Here is a 25,024-nt window from a genome sequence, read left to right as displayed (position 1 = left end):
TACGAAGGGCTGAGCACAAAAATCATGAGGTTTGGTCTTAATGGTATGAATCCAAGTATAGACGTAAAAGGGTGGTTCAGGATGCTAGCTAATATAGCGATAGAGCCCCGAGTGGCTTGGACTAAGTTAAACAAACCCTATTAAACTGGCTCTAATATACTTGATATCTTTTAGTGGTGCCTCTGCTGTTGGTATTCGCATTGCATTTGTGCACTCATTTATTTACTTATGTTCATATGTACTTGCCTAGTCACATCTGGACCTGCTCCCTCTACTCTACTTTATATAATTTTGTACTATTTTGTATCCATACCAATATCTACACCCGCATTGATCTCACTGCAGTGCTCTGAATAACGGCTGACGAATGTTATGTAATTTTATGATTTGTCTTTAATTTTGTTTGTTTGTTAAAACTCAATAAAATAATACCTGATTAAAAAAAGAAAAGGCCAAAATAGGCTGGGTACAGAATTCTTCAATGGCATAACTGAAAAATTCTTCCCACAATCACAAATTTATCTCTAAATATCCTATTGATGGCTCTCTTGTATAAGGCAACTTTTAATTTTCTCCCCACTCTATTACAGGCAGCTGATGTTTCTCTCACAACTTTAGGACAGGGGATAATTTATGTTTTATTACAGCCATAACTGTATCGAGGCAATAAAAAAAATTACCTGTTGCCGAGACAGCTGAGTGTTACTCTGTCCCGGAGATACTGGCAGAGAGCAGTAATAGTAACTGGCAGAGAGCAGTAATAGTGACTTACCATTTAGCCAGGTAAGGCTCTCCTTTAAAATGAAATATGTATTTAATTTTAAAATTGAAATGCATATTTTAGCCAGTGCTGCATACAAAAATGTTTTATTCTTGAAATTACCAAAAGCCTATACAGAAACATAGAGTGCCTGATTCATCAAGGAAAGTAAAGTGAAAGCAATTTGTGTTTTTTTTAAAACGTTGGTTCTTGAAGTTGATGCGTTGGAAGCAGGAAACATGGGCATATATAAGGATCTGAGCGACTTTGACAAGGGCCAATTGGGATGGTTAGATAACTGGGTCAGAGCATCTCCAAATCGGCAGGTCTTGTGGGGTCTTCCCGTTATGCAATGGTTAGTACCTACCAAAAGTGGTTCAAGCAAGGACAGCCGGTGAACTGGCAACTGGGTCATGGGCACCCAAGCTCATTGAGGCAAGTGCGGAGCAAAAGGCTAGCCGTCTGGTCCAGTCCCACAGGAGAGCTACTGTAGCACAAATTGCTGAAAAGGTTAATGCTTGCTATGATAGAAAGGTTTTAGAACCAGTGGTAGTCATGTTGGCGATACTTATAATCGCAACAAATTGTATCCCGACAAAACCATTCCTATTACACTAATGCTGATAACATAAAAATGCAGACTTGCCTTTAAAAAGACATGGTACATTACTGACACGCCTCCTATATATTCCGATTGCCAGCAGTTGTAATTGGGTATGGTAGGATTTATCGACACTTTAAATGCCGACATAGTTTATAACTACAAAACAGTAATGATTACCATTACACCAACAAAATCAAAATATGTACTTACCATATAAGAGACAGGAACTGTATCCAACAGCTTCAATCGCCTCCACATCTAAAATGCTACCGAAACAAATATGTACAGTGACAAATGACGTCGGTTGGAATGGCCCGAGTAAAAACGGCGCTTTTAAAGCCAATACCTGGCCCACCGGCTGGATAATGTAATCCAGGCGGTGGGGCGGACATTTAAAACGCCGTTTTAATGACTACCACCGTTGTAAATCATGGCAACAGTGTGATTTCCGGATTTAAAGTAGAGATGCTAAGGCTCGGTTTCCCAAGAACTGAACACACCTAAACTTAGCAGATCCGAGTACCGGGCCTAGCCAGCTCGGTACTTTCGTGGCGCCCTCGGAATTGAAAACGAGGGAAAAAGTCATTGTTACATCGTTGGATCTCGTGAGTTTTGGATTCCATAAGTACCGCCCTCTACAGCGATCCAGCACCATTTCACAGAGGTACACAGAAGGGGTAGCACAGTTCTTGGCAGTCTCTAGTGCAGTTGAACAGCGTCATTATTAGAAAAGAAAGAGGAGGTGTAGCAGTGTTCTTCAAAGTCTCCAGTGACATTCAGGAGAGCTCCATTGCTAATTGTCATTGCTAAAATAGAAATAATAGGGCTGGCAGGCTTGGTGTTCTAAATCTGCAGTCACATTGTACGGTGTTATCTAGGTAACACACAAAGAGGAGAGCTCCACTGCTAATTGCCATTGCTGAAATAGTAATAATAGGGCTGGCAGGCTTGGTGTTCTAAATCTGCAGTCACATTGTACGGTGTTATATAGGTAACATACAGAGAGGAGAGCTCCATTGCTAATTGTCATTGCTGAAATAGAAATAATAGGGCTGCAGGCTTGGTGTTCTAAATCTGCAGTCACATTGTACGGTGTTATATAGGTAACACACAAAGAGGAGAGCTCCATTGCTAATTGCCATTGCTGAAATAAAAATAATAGGGCTGGCAGGCTTGGTGTTCTAAATCTGCAGTCACATTGTACGGTGTTATATAGGTAACACACAGAGAGGAGAGCTCCATTGCTAATTGTCATCGCTGAAATAGAAATAATAGGGCTGGCAGGCTTGGTGTTCTAAATCGGCAGTTACATTGTACGGTGTTATATAGGTAACACACAAAGAAGAGAGCTCCATTGCTAATTGCCATTGCTGAAATAGAAATAATAGGGCTGGCAGGCTTGGTGTTCTAAATCTGCAGTCACATTGTACGGTGTTATATAGGTAACACACAGAGAGGAGAGCTCCATTGCTAATTGTCATTGCTGAAATAGAAATAATAGGGCTGGCAGGCTTGGTGTTCTAAATCGGCAGTTACATTGTACGGTGTTATATAGGTAACACACAAAGAAGAGAGCTCCATTGCTAATTGCCATTGCTGAAATAGAAATAATAGGGCTGGCAGGCATGGTGTTCTAAATCTGCAGTCACATTGTACGGTGTTATATAGGTAACACACAGAGAGGAGAGCTCCATTGCTAATTGTCATTGCTGAAATAGAAATAATAGGGCTGGCAGGCTTGGTCTAAATCTGCAGTCACATTGTACTGTGTTATCAAAATGGATTCACAGCAGTACACAGAAGACCGAAGCATTATTGAGACAGACATAAATATAGGGAAGAGTGCAAAAATTAAGGCAAAACATTCAACAAAACTTAAAACAGTGATGGGGAATGGGTTGGAGGGGGTAAGGGAGGGAGAGACACAAGCACAAGGGTTTATTCAATAAACAGACACATAGGGGGAGAAGGAGAAGAGGGAGACAAAAAATTAATTATCTTCCTCAGGTCTGTCAATGGTGTTATAGTCTCTTAGCAGGCTGTGTATCAGCCTGCGACAGTCTTGGATGGTCATCTTCTCCCTTTTCAAGATGAGGCAAATCCAGGCAAGCCAAATAGCATCCTTAAAGCAGTTCATAAGGCGCCAGGCCTCCTGGATTGCCCCAGTGGTGTGGCTCCCACAAAATAATCCATAAAATACAGAATGGTATGAAAGGCAAGTTCTGGGCACACTGTCCGGGAGTGCATGAATGTCCTGAGAGGCAGACCCCCCTGGATAGCCATCCATGCAATGTCTTTGTGTCTATTAGTCAGCCTCTTAGAGGCCACATTCTCCCACACGTGTTTTGTTTCTGCAGCAGGGAGCCCTGGAACAGACTCCATAATGTCTTTAGCTCTGATGAGCTTGTGGACAGTTTTTGGCTTCCACAAATCTGGTTTAAGTCCCTCCAGATGGTGCTCCCTCACAAATTGTCCAACATCCAGGTTAAACCAAGGTGTAGTCCAGTTGTAAGGGAAGGAGCTGTCCCACTTGTCCCAACCAAGGGTCCTCCAAAGAGGCAGGAGGAAAAAGCAAGACATGGACTTCCCAGCAGAGCAAATGTTCTTTTCAGTAAAAGTTCTGCGGATGAAGTTGTAGACAAAGAAGGCTCGCAGCATGGTGGGGATATCCGGGATCCCTTTCCCACCTTTGAGGTTCTCCTTATACATGACTGCCCGTTTCATTCTGTCCATGTATTAGCTGTAGAATTACCCCAGTTATCCACGGAACGGGTGGAGCGATCAAATGAACCATAACTGATTTAATGATTTATTCTCAGTTTTACTGTACCGGCCATGTGCTCAGGGTGACAGCAATCTCCTCATCATCATCTTCCAAAGTTTAGTCTGCAGGTGCCAGTAACACACCCATTTGTTTTCTCAGGTCTCTTAGCTGTTCTTTAAACTTTAAAATGTATCGTTCTGCCTCAGGCCTCCTCTGTATTTTTCTTCTGAAGTGCAGTGTATCTCTCGTGTACAAGCTCTTAAATCCGGGTGGTGGGTCACATTTTAACTTAAGTGCAGCCTCCTCAACTGCGTCTATATATTAGTTTAAATCTCTGTTCATTGCAGTGTATTCCAACATGACATATTCCAGGCTGCCCACATGTTACGTGTCACAGTCTGACTGAAGCAAATCTATTGCCACTCCAGTTGTAATCTCCATTCCTGTGTCTACATAAGTTTGGCAGTTCTTCGGAGATGAGAGGGAGGTATCCACAGAGAAGATTGAGATTAAAGATGCAGCACGATCAGACATGGTTTAATAATGTAAGGCAGCTAAGCTATTGTTAGCTTGTCTTGTGTGGGCCCAAACAAACCAAGCACTTCAGCCACAAATTTAGCACTGCTTGTCACTTGAGTGCTTGATTTGTTAAACTGTACATGCCCTTTTCAATATCTTGCCACAGACTGATCATAGTGCCCATGCTGCTCCCTGTCCACCGCCAAAAGCGCCTATAGTGGGCACATGAGTGCCAGAACTGGGCCATGGCGCAGTGGAGGAATGTGGCCTCGTCTGATGTATCACGCTTACTTTTACATCATGTGGATGGCCGGGAGCATGTGCGTCGTGTATCTGGGGAGGAGATGACACCAGGATGAACTATGTGAAGAAGGCAAGTTGGTGGATGCAGATCTATTCTCAGGGCACTGTTCTGCTGGGAACTCTTGGGTCATGGCATTCATGTGGATGTTACTTTGACACATACCACCTACCTAAACATTGTTGCAAACCAAGTACACCCCTTTGTGGCAACGGTGTTCCCTGATGGCAGTGGTCTCTTTCAGCAGGATAATGTGCCCTGCCACACTGCAAAAAAAATTCAGAAATATAACACCAGCAACAGCACGCCCCCCCCTCCCCCCAACTACATCATAACACCTCCCTCAGACACATTATGACACTCCCCTTTCCCCCCTCTCCCCAGACCAGCATACCTACCTAAGCTGTGCTGGTACTGCTGACATCTCAGTGGAAAAGTCCTGCAGAGTGAGTAGGGAAGCTCTAAATCTCGTCAGATTAACTAAGGTTTAGATCTCCTCCGCTTGATCAGCTGGCTGTCTGTCAGTGTGTGATGACACTGCTACCATCCTCCCCCTAACACCCCTTCACCCACCCTCCGCGGGTGAGCATACGCACGCACTTGTCACCCGATTGGCAGGGGGGTGGGGGTGATTGATTGGCAGGGGGGTGGGGGTGATTGATATAGGCTGTCCGAAGTGTCATTTACGTTCATACTTGAATTGCATGCACTTGCGTACACTGCCGTAAAGTCTGTTTCTGAACCTGCACAGAGCAATTTCATGCAAAATACAGCACACAACAGGACTTGCGTTTCTTAATAAATCAGGCCAAGAATGTTTAGGGTAGTTAAAGACCAACTGGCTTAATGGACTGTCCTGGTTTTGCATTAGAATGCACCTCAAAGCAGCAGGCAACTGAATGAGGCATTTTTACTTCTTATTCTACTTTGGTTATCTTATTTCCTCTTTGCTATATGAATCACAGACCTCAAAATAATGATTTCACTTAAAACATAAAGCTTGTAAACTTACTCATAGTCAAACAGCAGACAAACATACTTCCTGCCTTTGTTTCTGCTGTTAATAAGTATATATAATAACACAGTATCCACCTGCATCTTCTGATGTGGCTGTTATTTTTTTCAGGAACTCAAATTAAGTGCAGAAAATCTTTTCTTTTTGTCAATTTTATTTAATTAAATATGTTTCCCACAATCCACAGGTCCCAGCGGACCCAGGGCATGCTGACGCTTTTAGTACAAGTTCCAGCATGCTCTAGCAGCAATGGGTATGCTGGTACTCATAGTTCTACAAGTGCTAGCATATTGGAGCAGTTTAGGGATGGGAGCAGTAGTGCACTGGGAAATTCAATCTTTTTTAAAAACATTTTTTACACAACAACCGCTAGGCGTGGGAGTGCTCTAATGCTTCACCATAGTGCTGTCTTTTTTTGGGGGTTGTGGGACACTATTCCCTCAGGGGATTCAGGCCCATGCTGAACAGGCAAGTCTGGTTGACCTTATGACAGGTAGACACAAAGCAGCTGGTTTCCCTGTTGTTGTGTCACCAGCCCAGCCCAGCCTTACACATGCCATGCTAGGCACATGGCCGTGTTACTCTACAGCCTACAATGTGACACATGCAACAGGAGCATGCTTAGCATTTCTGTAGTGATAGTCAGCCCCCACTCCTAACAGTTTCTGTACATTTGGAGCCTATTGGACTATGTTGCATATTAGGAAGTATATTCTATCAAAGATCTACATCACAAAATTCATGACTTTTTAGCAAGTACCTGTTTTGTTTCTTTTTCTGTGCCACAATAATCACTCTCCCTGGCCTCAGGTGTCCCGTTTAATATAATATAATGTTTTTCCTTGTAATTTAGCTTTTAACCCTCCATGTGACCAAGGACATTATCACATGTCTGTATGCATCAATAAAATTTGGATTATAGTCTCATTTATTGCAGACCATGGATTTTCTGAAAGTAGATGTCCTACTAAATTTAAAACCAATAACATTGCTGTCCATTGTTTGCTTAAAAAATGTATCATTGTCACAGGTAGAGGGATCTGCATCAGGGAGTAATCAAGCTACCAGGGGGTAAATTTATCAAGTAGCGGGTTTGAAAAAGTGGAGATGTTGCCTGTAACAACCAGTCAGATTCTAGCTGTCATTTTGTAGAATGTACTAAATAAATGATGACTAGAATCGGATTGGTTGCTATAGGCAACATCTCCACTTTTTCAAACCCGCTGCTTGATAAATTTACCCCCAGGAGTGTACCTATTTACTCCCTGGGCTTTTCCATGTCACCAGGGAGCAAGATCTGCCCTCCCCTCCACCCTTCATGTAAGTGATATGGAAGCCACATCACCTAGAGGACAAGAGCAGAAAAATCAGGGACAGAGTGGTGGCGTAGTGGTTAGCACTTCTGCCTTACAGCACTGGGGTCATGAGTTCAATTCCTGACCATGGACTTATCTGTGAGGAGTTTGTATGTTCTCCCCGTGTTTGCGTGGGTTTCCTCCAGGTGCTCTGGTTTCCGCCCACACTCCAAAAACATACTGGTAGGTTAATTGGCTGCTAACAAATTGACCCTAATCTGTGTGTGTGTGTGCGTGTTAGGGAGTTTAGACTGTAAGCCCCAATGGGGCAGGGACTGATGTGAGTGAGTTCTCTGTACAGCGCTATGGAATTAGTGGCGCTATATAAATAAATGATGATGGTGATGAAATGTACAGACTGAAGAGTTATGTCTGTGGCAGCAAAAAAGGTTAAAGGATTATCTCACTGTCTGTGCATCATCCCATCTTTATGAGTAAAATCCCTCAGTCATGTTAAATTCTCGATGGCAATTATAACTAAAGATCTACTTAATCTTTTAAGAGGTTTAGACCAAAGGCTAAAAGATAATAACAATTTACTTGTAATGAGCATACTGGAATGCCACACATAGTTTACTGCTGTAGAATTCTGCAGCTTACTTGTGATTTTTATGATAAACCTAATAAAATAACTGGTATGATAATTCTGTAGATATTCTAGGCTATTCAGACATCTATAAATATGCTTTGTTCAAACGATATTGCATATAACAATTTTTTACATTTTTTAGGGGGAGCAGTACCTTTTGGAGTTTGTGATTGATATTTCATGTTGCAGCTGCTCAGGATACAGTATGGCAGCTGTCACCATTACTATTTATATATTCAACTACTGAACAATGACTGAGAAAAAAAAAATAGTCTCTCTAACAGTTTACCATGTGTTCACTTTAAGTTGCTTATATTTCAGAGTTTGTTGTTTGGGAAGATGAAGCAATTACCAGTTAGAGATCTAGTTAAATTGTTTTATGCTTGGCTGCTTCAAGAATATCCTGATGCTCGGCCTCAGAAATATTCAACCACTACATGGGCTTTACAGGAACACTAAGAAACTGTATTCTGTAAGATGAGTTGAAGAGTGAAGTATAGAAATGATAGACTAATAATCAACTGAAAGACACATACATACATACATACATACATACATACATACATACATACATACATACATACATACCTCTCACCATTTAGAATCCCAAAAGCTGGACAAAATAAGAAGCGCCCCTTTTCCTCCTAAATGCTGCCAACAAATAGACAGATGTGGGCAAAACTCCACCCACTTTCCTGTTAAGCCCCATGCCTCTTGCAGACATGAATCGGGGTGTCACACCTAAGTTAGAACAGTTGGGAGGTTTGCATATAATTCACAACATATTCCTCCAATTCCCAGATTCTTCAGCTGCTTGAAGTGTGCTTACTAAAACCAGCCTATTACTTCTGTTTTTATCTACACTCTATTCACTGGCCCCCTCTGAATATTCTAGGCTTAATTACTCTGGGAACACATGCTTGCTTAATCTCACATGTAAGCACCCAAATTGCCAAGATACAGGATTTTTGGTGCACGGACAGGACACCTGGAATTTTTCTGTAACAACTAGGGCCTCTTAGTGTGGTCCAAACATTACCACACACAGCTGTCATATTTTAGTCACATTTACCAGTATGCCCAATAATGATGCAATTGAGATCAGATTATTATCAAGCATCACAGTAGTTTTCAGACTTCATATGTTTCAGTAGCAGTATATCTTCAACAATATACCCATTGTCCAATATTGGCTGCAATATTTCAGCATGTGTGGCGCGCGTAACTTAATGTGTAAAGAAAAGAAAACCATGACCCCCACCAGTATTTAAGCATTCATTCTTGCTAAGCACTGTATGTCCACAGGCCCAATACACAAACCCCAATGTTCAGACAGAGCTATTTTCAGCACTTAACACAGGGTGGTCTAGTGTCCTCTAGTTGTCTAGACTGGGGGTTTTCATCTTATTTTTTCACATATACACCTGTGTGATAGAAATGTTTGCAGACTTCCCCCTATAGTGTGTTGACTTTATACTAAGTACTCCAATCTGAGTAGATTTATACCAATACACTCAAATTTAAATGTCTTAAAATACCCCTAAATAGTATTTTTTTTTTATATATTTTATTCTTTGCTTAATGTTATATTTTCTTCAACATGCTGAATTCACCTTTGAAAATGTCTGAGACTGTGCCACTTGTGGTACACATAAGAAAGGTTCAGAGACTTAGACCTAGACTGTTCTGCATAATGTATCATTTATGATTGCATTCAAATTTGTTCACATAACATTAACTCTCTGCATTTTGGTTTAATTGCAGTACAACAAATTCATACTTTAACAAGAGTTATTTCTACAGCTATGCTTTCACTGGATAATAATTTGACTACATGCTTTTTATTGTGTTTTTATTGTTGGTAATACTGTTCCACATTCCATTGAGCCTACAGTGAGCTCCTCAATGAAGCTAACAAGTGTTTAACGTGCGTTTTGTTTTTTAATAGCAAGGGCAAACACAATTTCAATGGGTATATAGCCTTACTCAAAAAAATATTCTATCTGTAGAGCTAGCTTTTGGTGAATCCTATTGAATGAAAGAACCACCAGACAATACTCACACAATATATAATACATATGTATATATACACACATTTTGGAGCTTAAACTATATGAGAGAAATATGAACCACTACCTTACAGCAGAACTGCTTTGTTTGATTCATAGATTACAGTTGATAGTGGAAATCTGTGACTGGATCACTCATAAAAAAAACTTATGATTTTTTCTGGGCTGCACCCACTTTGTGGAATTCCCTCCCATGCACAGTAAGACTTTCCTCTAGTCTTCAAACCTTCAAGCGTTCACTGAAAACCCACCTCTTCAGACAAGGTTATGATATTCCTCAACCATCATCTTATTTTCCCTAGATTACCCTATTACCATCCTCTACACTGCTAACGCAAGACAACAACCTTCTGACCAACATTACAACACACACAGCCCAATCAGTACTTTTACCTTTGCAGTCTGGCTGGTCCATTGTGCAAGCACATGCCCATTGTGTGTCTAACTCCCATTGTCCTATAGATTGTAAGCTTTCGAGCAGGGTCCTCTTACCTCTCTGTCTGTATGTATTACCCAGTATTGTCTTATTAATGTTTGTTCCCAATTGTAAAGCACTACGGAATTTGCTGGCGCTATATAAATAAATGTTGATGATGATACTGTTGTGATTTTTATCCCTATCTCTAAGCGTATCGATGTGATCTATCGCCCCCCTGGACCTCACCATCAATTTCTTGAACACTTCTTTGCATGACTCCCTCGCTTCTTATTTTCTGACATCCCCATCATCAACATGGGTGATTTCAACATCCCTATTGCTAATCCACGTTCCAATGCTGTTACAAAACTGCTCTCTCTAACCTCACTTGACCCCAAAGCACTCCTATTGAAGTGCTTTGAACACTGCTAAACAAGCATGCTTCTGATCTCTCATCTAAGCTCAGGCTTCTAACCCCAAATGGCATTTTTAACATATTGAAATCTTTTCTCAATCCTCCAACCCCAAACCCTGCCGACTATCATCAGGATCTTGCTTCCTTTTTCAAGGACAAGATTGATAAGATCATACTTGAAATGTTATCATCCCCCTCAATTAGCAATCAACTAAATTCCATCCCAGCATCCTCTGACACCCTCTCTACATTTGATCCCACAAATGAAGAGGAAGTTTCTACGCTCTTCTTATTTTCCTACTCTACCTGCTGTCCTCTTGGTCCCTTACCCTCACAAATTGGTAGGTCCTTGTCTCGTGTGCTCATTCCACCTCTAACTAAAATTTGTAATCTCTCTCTCTCTCTCTCTCGTATCATTACATCACAATTCAAGCACGCAGTGATTACTCCTATTCTGAAAAAACAAAATTCTGACCCAAATTCTCTCAAATTACCGCCCTATCTCTCAGCTCCCATGCCCCTCCAAACTTCTCGAAAGAATTGCCTAAACTTGCCTCTCACGTTTCCTTTCTGCAAACTACCTATTGGATACTCTTCAGTCGGGCTTTCGCTCTCAACACTCCACAGAGACCAAGGTTGTCAATGATCTTATCACAGCTAATACTAAAGGTGATTATGCTCTTCTAATTCTCCTGGATCTCTGCTGCATTCGACACTGTTGACCACTATGTCCTCATACAGATGCTACAATCCCTAGGTCTTCAAGACACTGTCCTATCCTGGTTCTCATCCTACTTATCTATTCGCTCTTTCAGTGTTAATTTCTGTGGATCCACCTCCACTCCACTTCCTTTATCAGTTGGAGTACCACAAGACTCAGTCCTAGGTCCTCCGCTGTTCTCTATCTACACCACTTCTCTTGGAAAACTAATAAGCTCCTTTTGGATTTCAGTATCATCTCTGTGCGAATGATACATAAATTTATCTATCCTCTCCTGATCTCTCACCATCTGTGTTGTCTTGCGTTACTGATTGTCTTTCTGTCATTTCATCTTGGATGTCCTCTAGCCAACTCAAATTTATCTTTCAAAACAGAATTAATAATATTCCAACCCAACAATAGAAGCTTCCTTCCTGACATTTCTATTTCTGTTGACAACATGACCATAAATCCCACCACGCAAGCTCGCTGCCTTGGTGTATTCCTTGACCCGCAACTATCTTTTGTTCCCCACATCAACTCTATATTTACATCATGCTGCATACATCTAAAAAACAGAATACTTACATATCTCACACAAGACACTGCAAGAAACTTTAATTCATGCACTTATTATCTTCCGCATCGACTATTGTAATTTCCTCCTTATTGGTTCTCCCAAAATCAGACTCGAGCCCCAATCTATTTTGCATGCAGCGGCTAGATTGATTTTCCTTGCAAATCGTTTTTCGTCTGCTGAGTCACTCTGTTAGTCTCTACATTGGTTGCATGTTTTTCAAAGAATCTAGTATAAAATTAATAATAAACATACAAGACTATCAACAAAATTGCACCTACATACGTCTTGTCACTTGTCTCAAAATAAATCCCAACTCGACACCTCTGTTCTACACAAGATCTTCGTCTTTCTTCCACCCTCATCACTTCCTCCCATTCTCAGTTACACAACATTTTTTCGGGCTGCACCCACTTTATGGAGTTCACTCCCTCGCACCACAAGACTTTCCTCTAGTCTGCAAACCTTCAAGCGGTCTCTGAAAACCCACCTCTTCAGACAAGCTTATAATATTCCTCAACGACACTGTTATATCCCATTCACACTGCCTAAAAAGCCCGGGTTTTTGCCGGGATGAGCTCCCACGATCCAGATAAAGGCTTAGGGCTAGATTTACTAAGCTGCGGGTTTGAAAAAGTTTTCAAGCTTTCATTTACTTAGTACCTTCTACAAAATGACAGCTAGAATCTGATTGGTTGCTATAGGCAACATCCCCACTTTTTCAAACCCGCAGCTTAGTAAATCTAGCCCTTAGTGTGAAAGGGGGTCAGTGCAAAATCCTGGGTTCGATGACCCGGGACTTTTGCAGGGTTATTCCCGTGTCAGTCCCGGGTTGCCTTAATCTCCCTAGGTTACCCTATTACCACCACACCCTCTGACCAATATAGTTGTGTGACTGATTATACAGCCCACTAAATGCTCTGTAAAGTTTGCATTCTGGCTGGATAAATATTCAATATGATGTAACACTTGCCCTTGTGTATCAAACCATTGTTCTATATATTGTGAGCCTCTTACCTCTTTGTCTGTATGTATTACCCAGTATTGTTTTTATTACTGTTTGTTCCCAATTGTAAAGTGCTACGGAATCTGCTGGTGCTATATAATTATATGATGATGATGATTATGATGATGATGATGGCGGCCAAAGGGAATCTCATGATTTTTTATTAAAAAGCACTTTTTCTTAAGTTCACAGAGGCCTAACTACAATTTGCCAGACTTTTTCAAATTACCATAAAATACAGTTTGGTATATCTTACCAGCCAAGTCTCATGGTTTGGGTTCACATCTTTGCTTGGTGATCTGAGAGTTTCACGTGGTGAACTCCGACTATCACAGTGTATTTTTCATTTTTTTGGAGACCAATAGAGCCAGAAACGTTCTGACCCAACACTCCCCAAGATTTTGATTCTTTTAAATAACTAACGAGCGAGTGAGGTACAGTAAGAAAACATGCAAGGCGTGCCAACTACCACTATACCTGCTGCCAAGGAATGGATTTGACACAGTTGAGGTGAGAACTCTCTGGGTCATGGGGGAAGGAGGGTGTGACTGGAGTCTATAACACATATACTCTATGAGGGATATATGAAACTATATGGGCATATTGACTAGGCATACTGGAATGTAAGGATATGGAGGTTTATTGGATATATGTAGCATATTGGCTTTTTGAAGGCATTTGAAGGGGCAGTTGCATCTGAAATGCATGGTCTTTGTTTTGCCATACCATGCACAATCATCATCATCATCACCATTTTTTTATATAGCGCCACTAATTCCGCAGCGCTGTACAGAGGACTCACTCACATCAGTCCCTGCCTCATTGGGGCTTACCGTCTAAATTCCCTAACACCCACACACACAGACAGACTAATATTTACATTTCTGCCATACATCATTTTTACTTTTAGAGTGCATTTACTTTTTTTTAATTCTATGCTGCAAAAAGTCTGCCTCTTTCCCCCTCCACCCCCCAAAAACCATACGTGTCAAGTACATAATATATTCATTTGACTTGTTATACCATGCTACTATAAAATCTTAGCTGTGTGTTATGCATGCCATGTTAATTTACTGGATCGATTTAGCCATACGCATGTTTACTTTAACAGATTCTATTAATTTTGTGGCATACTGTAAGTTTGAGGTTTTTTTTTTCTGTGTGCTTAGTTTACCTATTGCTTTGGCAGCGGTTTTCTTACATACAAACAGAAGGGGGGAGTGTTTTTATTTTTCTGTGATTTTCAGTTTTCACATATTATTATTACAAAACTGTTCTGTCCACACTTCCTAACTTTTGTCATAGTTTACACTCTACCTTATTTGATAATCTCACACTTTGAATAAAATACTTTTTGCAGAAGTAGAGTTAGAGATGTCATGGACCTCAACCATTCCTGTAATTACCCTAGGCAAATACAGCAGCTGTCTGGACAGCTGGCCATGACATATTTTAAAAGATAAGATTTCAAATGGCTGGACATGCAGCCTGACTTGGTCACCAGCTGTGTTTTTAACTCTTTGTAATCCACAGTATTCAACAATGTGGTAAATATACTTACCTTCTTTACTGCTAGGGGTAAATGTATCAATATGCGGGTTCTTCAACACCCGCGTGTTCAGCCTCTTCCGCGATTAAATTTCAAGCGGCGCTGCATTGTAAAGGGTTAACTTCCCTTTACAATGCAGCTTGAAATTTAATCGCGGAAGAGGCTGAACACGCGGGTGTTGAAGAACCCGCATATTGATACATTTACCCCCTAGTGTTTGACATAATAGAAAATCAGAGTGGAGAATAAAGCAGGAAGTATGAAAGCATGGTGCTTACAACATAATTGCTTATTCATAATTTTATTAATATGTGCTAATTCATCTTCCATTCTCTATATGTTGGCACTGCAATTATGTGCAAAGCAAAAATGTACATAATTATCTTTGTCATTCACAAATGTGTGTATGTATGTATAACACTAGTAGTGTTCAGGGGCACATAAGCTCCAATGGGGCAGGGACTGATGTGAATGAGTTCTCTGTACAGCGCTGCGGAATCAGTGGCGCTATATAAATAAATGGTGATGCTGATGATGATAGTAGGCTTAACTAAACGAGTGAGTTAATTTGCTCATTAACCAATTTGTTGGAAAAAAAATGTTTAAGTTGAATTAATGCAACCAGATATTGCATTAAATATAAGTTATTCAGTGGTGAAATCCATGGCAGTAATGAAGAATATTAGTTTTACCAGATATTGAGTTAACTGTAAAGATGTTGGCCACTTATTCTGTAGCTATCTATCACTAGCGATCTCTGGGACCAGACAGTGAATATGACCAGGCTCTCATCCTTTGGCCAAATGTTCTCATCTTAGAAAAAGGCCTCTAAATATGTGCTGTGTTGCACTCTCTGTGGCCATCTGAAGATGGCATGTATTCTCAAAGCCTCTCAGGGATCCAGTACTAAAAAATATTTGATTTTTTTTTTGTATTGGGCTTATTCATCAAAACATTACAAGCACAAGTTTGATAATCTCTTCACAGTTCATCATTTCAATTCCAATTAAGGGCCTTCAAAAACATTTACAGTTTCTTTTCATTACTTAAAATTCTATTTATTTTTCACAAATATTTCCTGCCTTGACCTGTCTAACACAAGTTACTGAAGTCCCAATAGTCTGTCATTGAGAGTGCGATGTGACCCAAATGTAACTTGCCATGAAAAGCATTGGTTTTCACTCCTAACCTTAAAAAACTAACCCCGTCAGTTTAACTTGTTATTGGAGTCCCTAGGGTGAATTCTGATTCTGGCCAGTGCTGGGTCCCATTGCAATGCACATACGCGACCTTAGCTGAGCATGCGCACTAGGCACTGGGGTCAGATCCTCCATTTGCTGGCACCTGCTGGTGACAGAGGTTTTAATTAGTTTAGGTGGGTGTGGGAAGGGGGCTCGCTAATGAGCCCTGCCATGGTAAATTCAAGCGGAGGGACATTTGTATTGGTATGCCGCTATACATGATGATTCTCATTGCCCCAATGATAAATGGACCCCTTAATATTAAACCTCAGGTGCTTGCAAAGATCTCTGCTTTGTTCTCAAAATCTGTGGAAGTTAGCTTCAACTTAGAGCCAGTAGAAATCTGTAGCTTCCCATATCCAATAGCAAGTGTTCAACAAATACACTTTGGTCCCAAGTTTTTTTTTATTGAAAAAGTTCCCTTTTGTAATCCATGACTGATATATTGCAGGAATCAGTGTGGCATGGAAAAGTGTATTGTATTTTTCCATAATGAGCTCATAGGTTGACCTAACTTTCTAAATGTACAATTTGTTTGGTAACATTTCATGGTCTTAAGGCCTGCCACATTTAAGATGAGTGAAAAAGATGTTTCCAGCTTTACCAATAGAGGTTAATGGAAGGGAGTATTAGTAGAGTCAGTTAATTGGCTTAGCTGGCTGATGTTGTAGTAGTGCAACAAGTTAGGATGGGCACACACTATACAAAATTTCTCCCAATGCGATATCCTTAATGATTTTACCAGTGATTAAAAGAAAAAAAAGTCCCGACCAGCATGCCGATTTAAGTGTACACGCAAAACACATTTACTTCTTTTTTTTTTTGCCTTACTTTCCTTAGTGACTCAGACCCCATGAGTGTATACACACTGCAGAATTGTAACGACATCGTTCCATAGTTGAACGACATTTTTAATCCAGTTTAAGAATCAAATGAAACGGTATCATGTGCTTTGGAATGATAATCGTTCATTCTTACAGTGTACACACTAATGCAATATCAGGCTGAACAGTCGTTTATCGTTTGATTGGGTAGATAATTGGCTGAAAACACTGTAGTGTGTACTCAGCCTTAGAAAGGTAGGACCTCCATTCCTCTATTAGCATTTGACTTGCATAATGACTGTCTTAAGCCTTGCCTTTTGTTATCCCACAAGATAATAGTTAACATGCGGATGAAAGTAACTGGTGTGAGAGAGAACAATGAAATAGTAAAGAAGCCTAGGGAGTTAAATAATTTTATCAGTGGCTGTGCCCAACTATGAAATATTGTATGTGAGTTTGATCCTCCGATATGTAATGTATTGTGATCACCAGCTAAAGGAGTGTTTACTGTGAATAAAACACTGTAAATCAGGAGGGATTTTTTCAAATTAACATTAATTCTCCATTCTTGAAGATCAGTTCAATTTGATTTAGCTCCGAAAGCATTTTAGGCAAGTACCTAACAGTTTTGTTATGATAATAATTGTATTACCTACACAGGAAGACACATTTTACCATATGCAATTCCACCTATTATATGTTATTTCTAATTACAATTTCTAATTAGCCTTTTACACTCTCTACCTCTTGCTCTTGATAGCTACAACTTTGGCAAAAAACTCTACTTAATCTGTCCAGCACTTACAAAGAAACCTGAATTTAGATGATATGTAAGTTTTGGTTAAAATCTGCTTGGTGATAGAAATGTGATCTCTCTTCTACAAGGGAAGGTTTCAGCTATTATAGCTTTTTAAACCAGGAATTTGTATTTTAACCGAGTTATAAGTAGTCTTTTAGTTAATGATTGTAAGCTTCAAGATGTGTCTTTTGTTGTAGAAAGGTAATGGAATATTAATTTAACAAAGCAAAATTTGTAAGGAAGGTTACATCTAAAAAGTGTATTTTATCTTCCTACTTTATATGTGGACCACAGTACAATGCAAAGTCCATTCTTGCATTCACACTAAAATATGAGGTCTGTTCTGATTATGACAAACCGAGACCACATTAACTGGTGGTTACTGGATAATGCCGATCCCATTCACTGGTAACTAGAGAATAACAACCCATACAGTGGTACTCAAACCCCCTGTCTCTCATCTTTTAAAATTGCATTACATAACCTTATGATCTATAACTGGCTGAAAGATTTTTCTATTGCAGTGAACTTCCTCTGGCTATCAGCCTAAAGTAGCCTGAAAACTCTGATATCATACAATGTATTGTTTCCTTAAAAGAAGAGGCGTAGTGCTGGTCGGGTATAGCTTGGCATCAATGACTCACAGCACCTATGTACCTACATGCAGCTTTTAGTTGGTATGTCTCTGTCAGGTTGCTTGCTTCATTAAAACAGGAAGAATAAGTAGGTGACTGGTCAGGAACTCCTAGGTTGCTACTCGAGATGGGAGTTTTACCAATGAAATCACACATTAATGAATTTGCATTTTGCAAAGCCATATATTTTTAAGGAGTACTCAAGTTGTGAAATGGTCCCAAATGTTTATAGTGAATGAGTGCTTTAGGATCACAAATGCACATTTTTAAAACTTGATGAAATAAATTATATTTGCATTAGTGGTTATTCTTATTTAATAACGGAGTTCTGTTGTCTGCTGTTTCTGTGTACAATTTGCAGCTGTTTATAGCTTGGTACTGTGCAATTCCCTTGACATATGATAGTATGGAACTTAGGGTCATTAGAATGTCAAGGAACTGTGCATAAGAATGATCTCTCCCTTTCTGAGACCCTAAATAATAATAATATATAATGTATAGGTAGGGGGGGGTCTACCATCTCCTGGAGTAAAGGATGTTTTATAGCAGCCGAGAGAATTCACACAAGTTCAAAGGTTTCGTTGCCATCCACTTTGACTAACAGACTAAGACCAAACACAATTATGTTTAGTCTTTCTGGCGTGTTATACCATGTGTAATACATTTTATTGGCCATTTTATTGATTAAAATAGAAATAGAGCTCTTAACTATGCCCTTTCTCCTCTCACGCCTTCTCGCCCCAGAAGGGGGATTGAAGAGTCTCTCTCCCATTCTCTCTTGTGATTACTTTTTTGGTACATTAAGGGAATCTAGTAGTATACCATATGATACTGAAATCATGCTTTTGCATGTGGGTGATTTTTAAGGAAATTTGTTGAAATGATGATAACTCTCTCAGAGTTTGTTCTGGCAGGAGAGAGATTCAGAAATGTTCATTTTGGATATATAAAGTGGGCGAAATATCAGGGACTTTGTTGGACATCAGTGAGGGATATAAACTGAGTTTTTTGTACCATGTCTGTTACCTTTCTGATTTCTGCAAAGATCATTTGAGTGAAGCGAGTTGTGGACATACCTGGGAAAAAATCCCCATTGCACCAGAAGGAATGATGGGCAAGTGGGGAGTAAAGAGGTCAAATCTATAAGCAGAGAGCCCCACATGTATAGAGAGAACCTTTGTGTATTGGAAGAGGAGGGTCTATATAATTATTGGACGAAACAGATGGATAAGAGTAATAACAATTTAGGTATTTAGTTTCAATATCTAGCAATTATATTATGTTGGTTGGGGCAAGGTTGGCTAATGTGTCTGTGAAATGGGAGGCCAGATAGTATAGCTGGATGTCCTCCCACCCCCTTTTATTATAGGTATTCTAAGGGTTGATATTGAGGTCCTTGGGGTTCTGCAGTTGTACACAGATTTTATGAATGCTTTTTGGATATTGGCAGACAATGAATGTGTGATTCTTATAGAAATTATTATTCTTGCTCTTGTAAGGAGCATAGCCTTTGATTTGGAATAGTTAATTTTGTATTCAGAGATCTCGCTATATCTCTGCAGAAAGTTGTAAAGGTTAGGGAGAAAGATTCTAGTTTGTGTCAGCGTCAACAGGGTGTCAACTGTTAATAGTGAGATTTTGGAGTTACCATCTTCCATCTGTCTTGTAAGGATCTAATGACTCTGGCTAGGGGGTAACCAGAGCAGAAACTAGTGGTGACAATGGAAAGCCTTGTCATGTCTTGTACCATTTCGGATGTTAACATTCTCCAAGGGTTTACCATTGATCATTATTAGTTATATAAATGTTTTTGAATATTACAAATAGCTCTTTTGTCCACCTATTTTTTTTTATCTCAGTAATTTGTTTCTCTAAAGCTTGTGAACATGTTTCGTAGTTTGATGAATTGTACAAATTGCCACCTTTTAATGCTACATTTTGTGTCTACAGCTGGGACGAAAGCAGTTCCATAAGCAGCGGCCTGAGCGATGCGTCTGGGAATCTTAGTTCAGAGGAGTGCAACGCCAGCTCCTCACTCACTTCCCTACCCTCCACACCCACTGTATCCCGGCGGAGCTCCACCATTGCAGTAAGAATGAAAATGGTTGTGGGGAGGGAGGGAATTATCTTTCTCTAATTATACAGATTAATATACAAGACACAATGGAAGCTTGAAATGAGGAACTGTTTTTGTACAGTGTCTACACTCAGCAGAGAAATTTCATATGAACTAGTTGCTGACTTTAAATTGAAACTTAAGGATGTGTTATAAGGTAGTCCTTTTATCTTAACATGTCCATGTTTGCGTTGTCCTAAAATACATAAGTGTGGGATATATGCGCGTGTGTGTGTGTGTGTGTGTGTGTGTATATATATATATATATATATATATATATATATATATATATATATATATATATAGTAACAAAAGGAGGCATTTAGCTGGCAATATGCAGAGAAAGTAGGGAAGTAGAGTAAAACATTTGTGCAGTAATGCACCTAGAGTGAAGACTTATGTATGAAAAGCAATAGTTTAAATAAAATAATAGATAGCTTATCTGTGGTGCCAGTACTCCCGAGTCAGATATCAGAGAACAGGGGATAAAGTTTCAACCAGCAATCCAGAGAACTTGACAAACACTTCCTTCACCTTAACGCGTTTCGTCAAAAAAGACTTTATCAAAAGGTAATAATCATCCCTCGATCATTGTCTTCTTTTATAGTCCATTTCGCCTAATGGAATTACAAGCGCCACCCTCTGGCTTCCGTCCACAGCTCCATGACGTCAGTTCCGGCGGCCTCGCGATACATCACTTCTGCCCTTATGATGCCAGAATAGTTGAATCTTTTAGCAGACCATATATATATATATATATATATATATATATATATATATATATATATAATGTGTGTGTGTATATATATGTATATATATATGTATATATATAATGTGTGTATATGTGTGTGTGTATATATATATATATATATATATATATATATATATATATATATATATATATACATACATACATATATACAGGTTAACCCGTGCATGATACTCATGCATTCTAGTCAAATCAAGCTACTTAAGGTGTTAAAAAGGTTCTTGTCATGCATTTGGGGCTAGGCCAGGCCTCCTCAGGGGAAGAGCGTTACTTCCCAACGTAAGCGCCCTTTTTTAACGTGGTTTTGTCCACATGTCACCACCTCATCATTCTTCTCCATCACCTCATCCTTCATCTTCATCGCCACATCCTTAATCTCCATCGTCTTACTGTTCTAAAACCTCTCGATACACAACGTTTCTGCTAAACACCTTATCGCTGTGCTCAATCAGTCTTTCTTGAAGGGCAGTATTCATAACCTGCACTTTCACATCACTGCTTCTCCGTACTCGTGAAAATGCGACATACAATTGTCCATGACCAAACACAGGCTCTGGTAAATAAATACCCACACGGTCAAGAGTTTGAGCCCTCAACTGGTAAATTTAGCCTTTACTACCCCTCCCAGGGGGGATGATGGAAGTTAACTGACTTCACTATTATAATTTTTTTTGTCAAATAATGTCAGTATACCAAATTTCAGGTGAATTGGATGAGCCCTTTCTGAGAAAATAGTTTTTCCCACACACACTAACACACGCCGCTAGGCTTTTATATATTAGATAATGCTAAGAATCTGTGTGTGTCTAGCAAAATGAAAACATGAGGTATTAGTTCATATTTTGATCAAAAGACTTAAATCTACATCCCAACGTCAAGGGTACCTCATTATATGCAGGTCCTACACTGACCTATATGCTTTAAACACTATTAAAATGCAGTTAAAATCAGATGTACTCACCTCCCAGGTATAGGGGCTTACATCTAGCAAAGGCTGGCTTGTGAGCCACACCCAAATGTGCCTTAAATAGGCTTGATGGACAGCTGCTATGACAAAAAGGCAATATTTTGAAACAAAACCATAGAAAAATAAGCCCACGCTCGGTATATCCCACATCATATATGGTACCAGCTGCTCGGCCATATATACACACACTATATATATATATATAATATATATATATATATATATTGTTATGAGCGTTTTGTCGCTATCCAATAACGATTGTCGAATCTCAATTTGTGTTTCCAACGCACAAATATTTATTTTCAAAAGGTAGCAGAATAATTCAAGCAAAATAATAGTAAGTACAGCCGTTACTTATCGCAGGCGTTCTGGATCCAGTGTACAGTCATTCAGTCCTGAAGTCTGTGGTCTAGGTGACTGAACACTGCATGAGAGCTACTGCTTATATGCAAACAGAGATACAGTGAAACAATGCAGGTGGTATAGCTTGCTTCTATTGGTCCAGGCATCAGGAGGGTCCAGGGGGTTACACATCACAGGTTGATTCAATCTAAGGAATCCAAAGGTGGGGGTCTCTCCAGGGGATGAGCTCTGTTCTTCCCGCCACACTGCTCTGTTTTTCCCACCACACTGCTCTGTTCTTCCCGCCACACTCCTCTGTTCTTCCCGCCACACTCCAATTACAATCAGTCCATTTGCATTTAACAGTTAATAATCATATTAAAGGTTTATTCCCTGACATCAATAGCTAGAGTATGCAACGTGCGATCTCTTCGCTGAATGCACCAAACAGCTGCTGATGTAAAGGGGATTACTATGATATTAGACATGACACATTTCTTTTAACCTGAACCATATGTATCACTAATATGCATATAACTTATAATATTACACATAAACACTACTATATTTCGACATAAATAACTACGTGTTGCAACTACGATTAATGTGTACTATTTATAAATGTGTGTGTTGGTGCGAATGTATACTAAAGTGTAAAAACTGTTATTGCTACGTGTTGCGACTGGATACGCCCTTACACGCCGTAGCATGCTCTACGCATAATTTCAGACAAGGACAATCAAGTTTGCTCGATATCAATTGAAATGACTTTATCCAATTTGCTGACTTCGACAGCTCCACCCTTTGATAGTGTTATGAACTATCACCTAATAACCGTCTCAAGTTCAGGATTATACAACACCTCTTCACAGACCATGATCTCGGTATCTCTCACCTCCCTTTCAGTCTCTTTCTCAGTGTTTCTCCTAGAAGACTGTTTTCCACACTTCAACACAGTAGGAACACATTTGACACATAAACCAATTACTAAGATGACACCCAGTATAAGGAGAAGGAGCTTACCTACACTAGCAACCATTTCCTGTACCCATTTCCCCAGACCAGAGAACCATTTCACAGGATTCAACCACGAGAACCATCCTGCCACCTTTTCCCCGATCTCATATAACAAAGAATTATGGTTCCTTCGAAACTCCCATTTCAGTTGCAGAATTTCATCCATCTTCTGGTCTATCACCTCCTTAGGGTCATCCGTATTATTGGTTATGTACGTGCAACATTTGACACCGAACTGGGTGGCCAGTGTCACACAGTACCCACCAGTAATAGAGGTGAGAAAATTTAGTACCAGTCTATGTTGCACCAATTACTTTTTGTACGCTTCTAGCTCCCTTCCAGTATACCTGAAAGTGTCATCATACATCTCGGTGATATTGTCTATCAATTTAGCTAGGTCTTGTATATATTTAAAGTTTAATGTTCCCCGAGCGGTCCTGGTGAGATCTAGAGCAACCATAACTTGAAAACCAGCGGTTTCACTAATCAATTTTGTAGCTATGGGTTCCTCCCCAGGAATCATATTTCTCTTGCCACGGTGTTCATACTGTGTGTGTATGTATGGTGGTGATGTAGTCTTGTGAATACCAACCATTTTCTCATGAGTAATAGTCATGATTTCAGGAACCAGTTTAGCTAAGAAACGCAAACCCTTGGAACTCGGAGTCACCCAGGAATAAGCTTTTCTCCCACAAACAAAGTACACATCATCAGGAAAACATAAGGAACAGTATGCCCATTAATTATATAACATAAGGTTTTGACAAAACTACCCATGCCTAGTGCCTCCATTTGTTAGAGACACGTGTCAGCATGGATGACATTCTTACAATTACCTATAGAGACCTTTCCAATGGATACTTTCTTATGTTTAGTTACACGCCCTAATTTGTGGTGTCCATCAACAGTCCTGCCTATTGGTGATCTTGTAAGTCTCCCTCTAAAATGAGCGTGGCGAGCCATTGTCTGATCTGATGGGTCAGCTTCCCAATTCTCCAGACGCTTTGCATGAAAGATATTTTAGGCACAGCAAAGATCTGTCTACAAAGTATTGTCAAAGCGTTAGACTAGGGGACATAGTGTTATTGTACCTCCCCTCTATGGGCCTCCCACCGCTCAATTCGAGTACTTCGGAGATGTTTAAAGGGAATGGCACTAGTCCTATGTTATGCTGCCCCTGCGGGACGTGAGAGCACACCCAGCACTCGGTTTGGTTTTAGGACCTTACCCACCAAGGAGTGATAATCCTCCAGAGGATGCCCGCCCACCTTCAGATTACCGGTGGACTGGCATCGCTGGATGCATCTCTCTTCAACTAGGGAGTCACAGAACTTGCAGATACAATACTCATCAGACAATAGCCCTTCACACTGTCTTCGAGTTTCTGAGCTAGCAGACCTTTTCATAACCCCTGGACTAAGCTTGATAATGGGCTGCTCTGAGTACTCTAGTAATTTTTCCTCGATCTCCATCTCATCCGTATCACTGCCAGAACCTTCCTCTGTCCTCCATCCTCCTTCACAAAAATAGAATGTCCTAGAAAAAGTAAAAACAATGAATATCCTGGAACAAAAGAAAAACAAAAACTGCCACTCCATCGCTGGAAAGATAGTTCTGATGCAACGTCTCTGGTTCAGGTGTCTTGACTGCAGGCTTTAGGTCTCCCGGAACAG

The 25,024-nt window shown here is 40.0% G+C and overlaps 1 protein-coding gene across 8 annotated transcripts in view; it reads left to right on the top strand.

The window, feature by feature from the left end:
- Positions 1–25,024, top strand: part of NAV1 (neuron navigator 1) — a 199,889-nt gene that overhangs the window by 79,674 nt on the left and 95,191 nt on the right. For all 8 annotated transcript variants that reach the window (XM_075195619.1, XM_075195617.1, XM_075195618.1 and 5 more), the window contains one exon: positions 20,091–20,229. In XM_075195619.1, coding sequence (XP_075051720.1) covers positions 20,091–20,229 — 139 coding nt within the window. The remainder of the gene's footprint in view (positions 1–20,090; positions 20,230–25,024) is intronic.

Source organism: Mixophyes fleayi, chromosome 2 (genome assembly GCF_038048845.1).
Source record: "Mixophyes fleayi isolate aMixFle1 chromosome 2, aMixFle1.hap1, whole genome shotgun sequence".
In the NCBI taxonomy this organism is placed as follows: domain Eukaryota; kingdom Metazoa; phylum Chordata; class Amphibia; order Anura; family Limnodynastidae; genus Mixophyes; species Mixophyes fleayi.
This window is presented reverse-complemented; position numbering and strand designations above follow the sequence as displayed.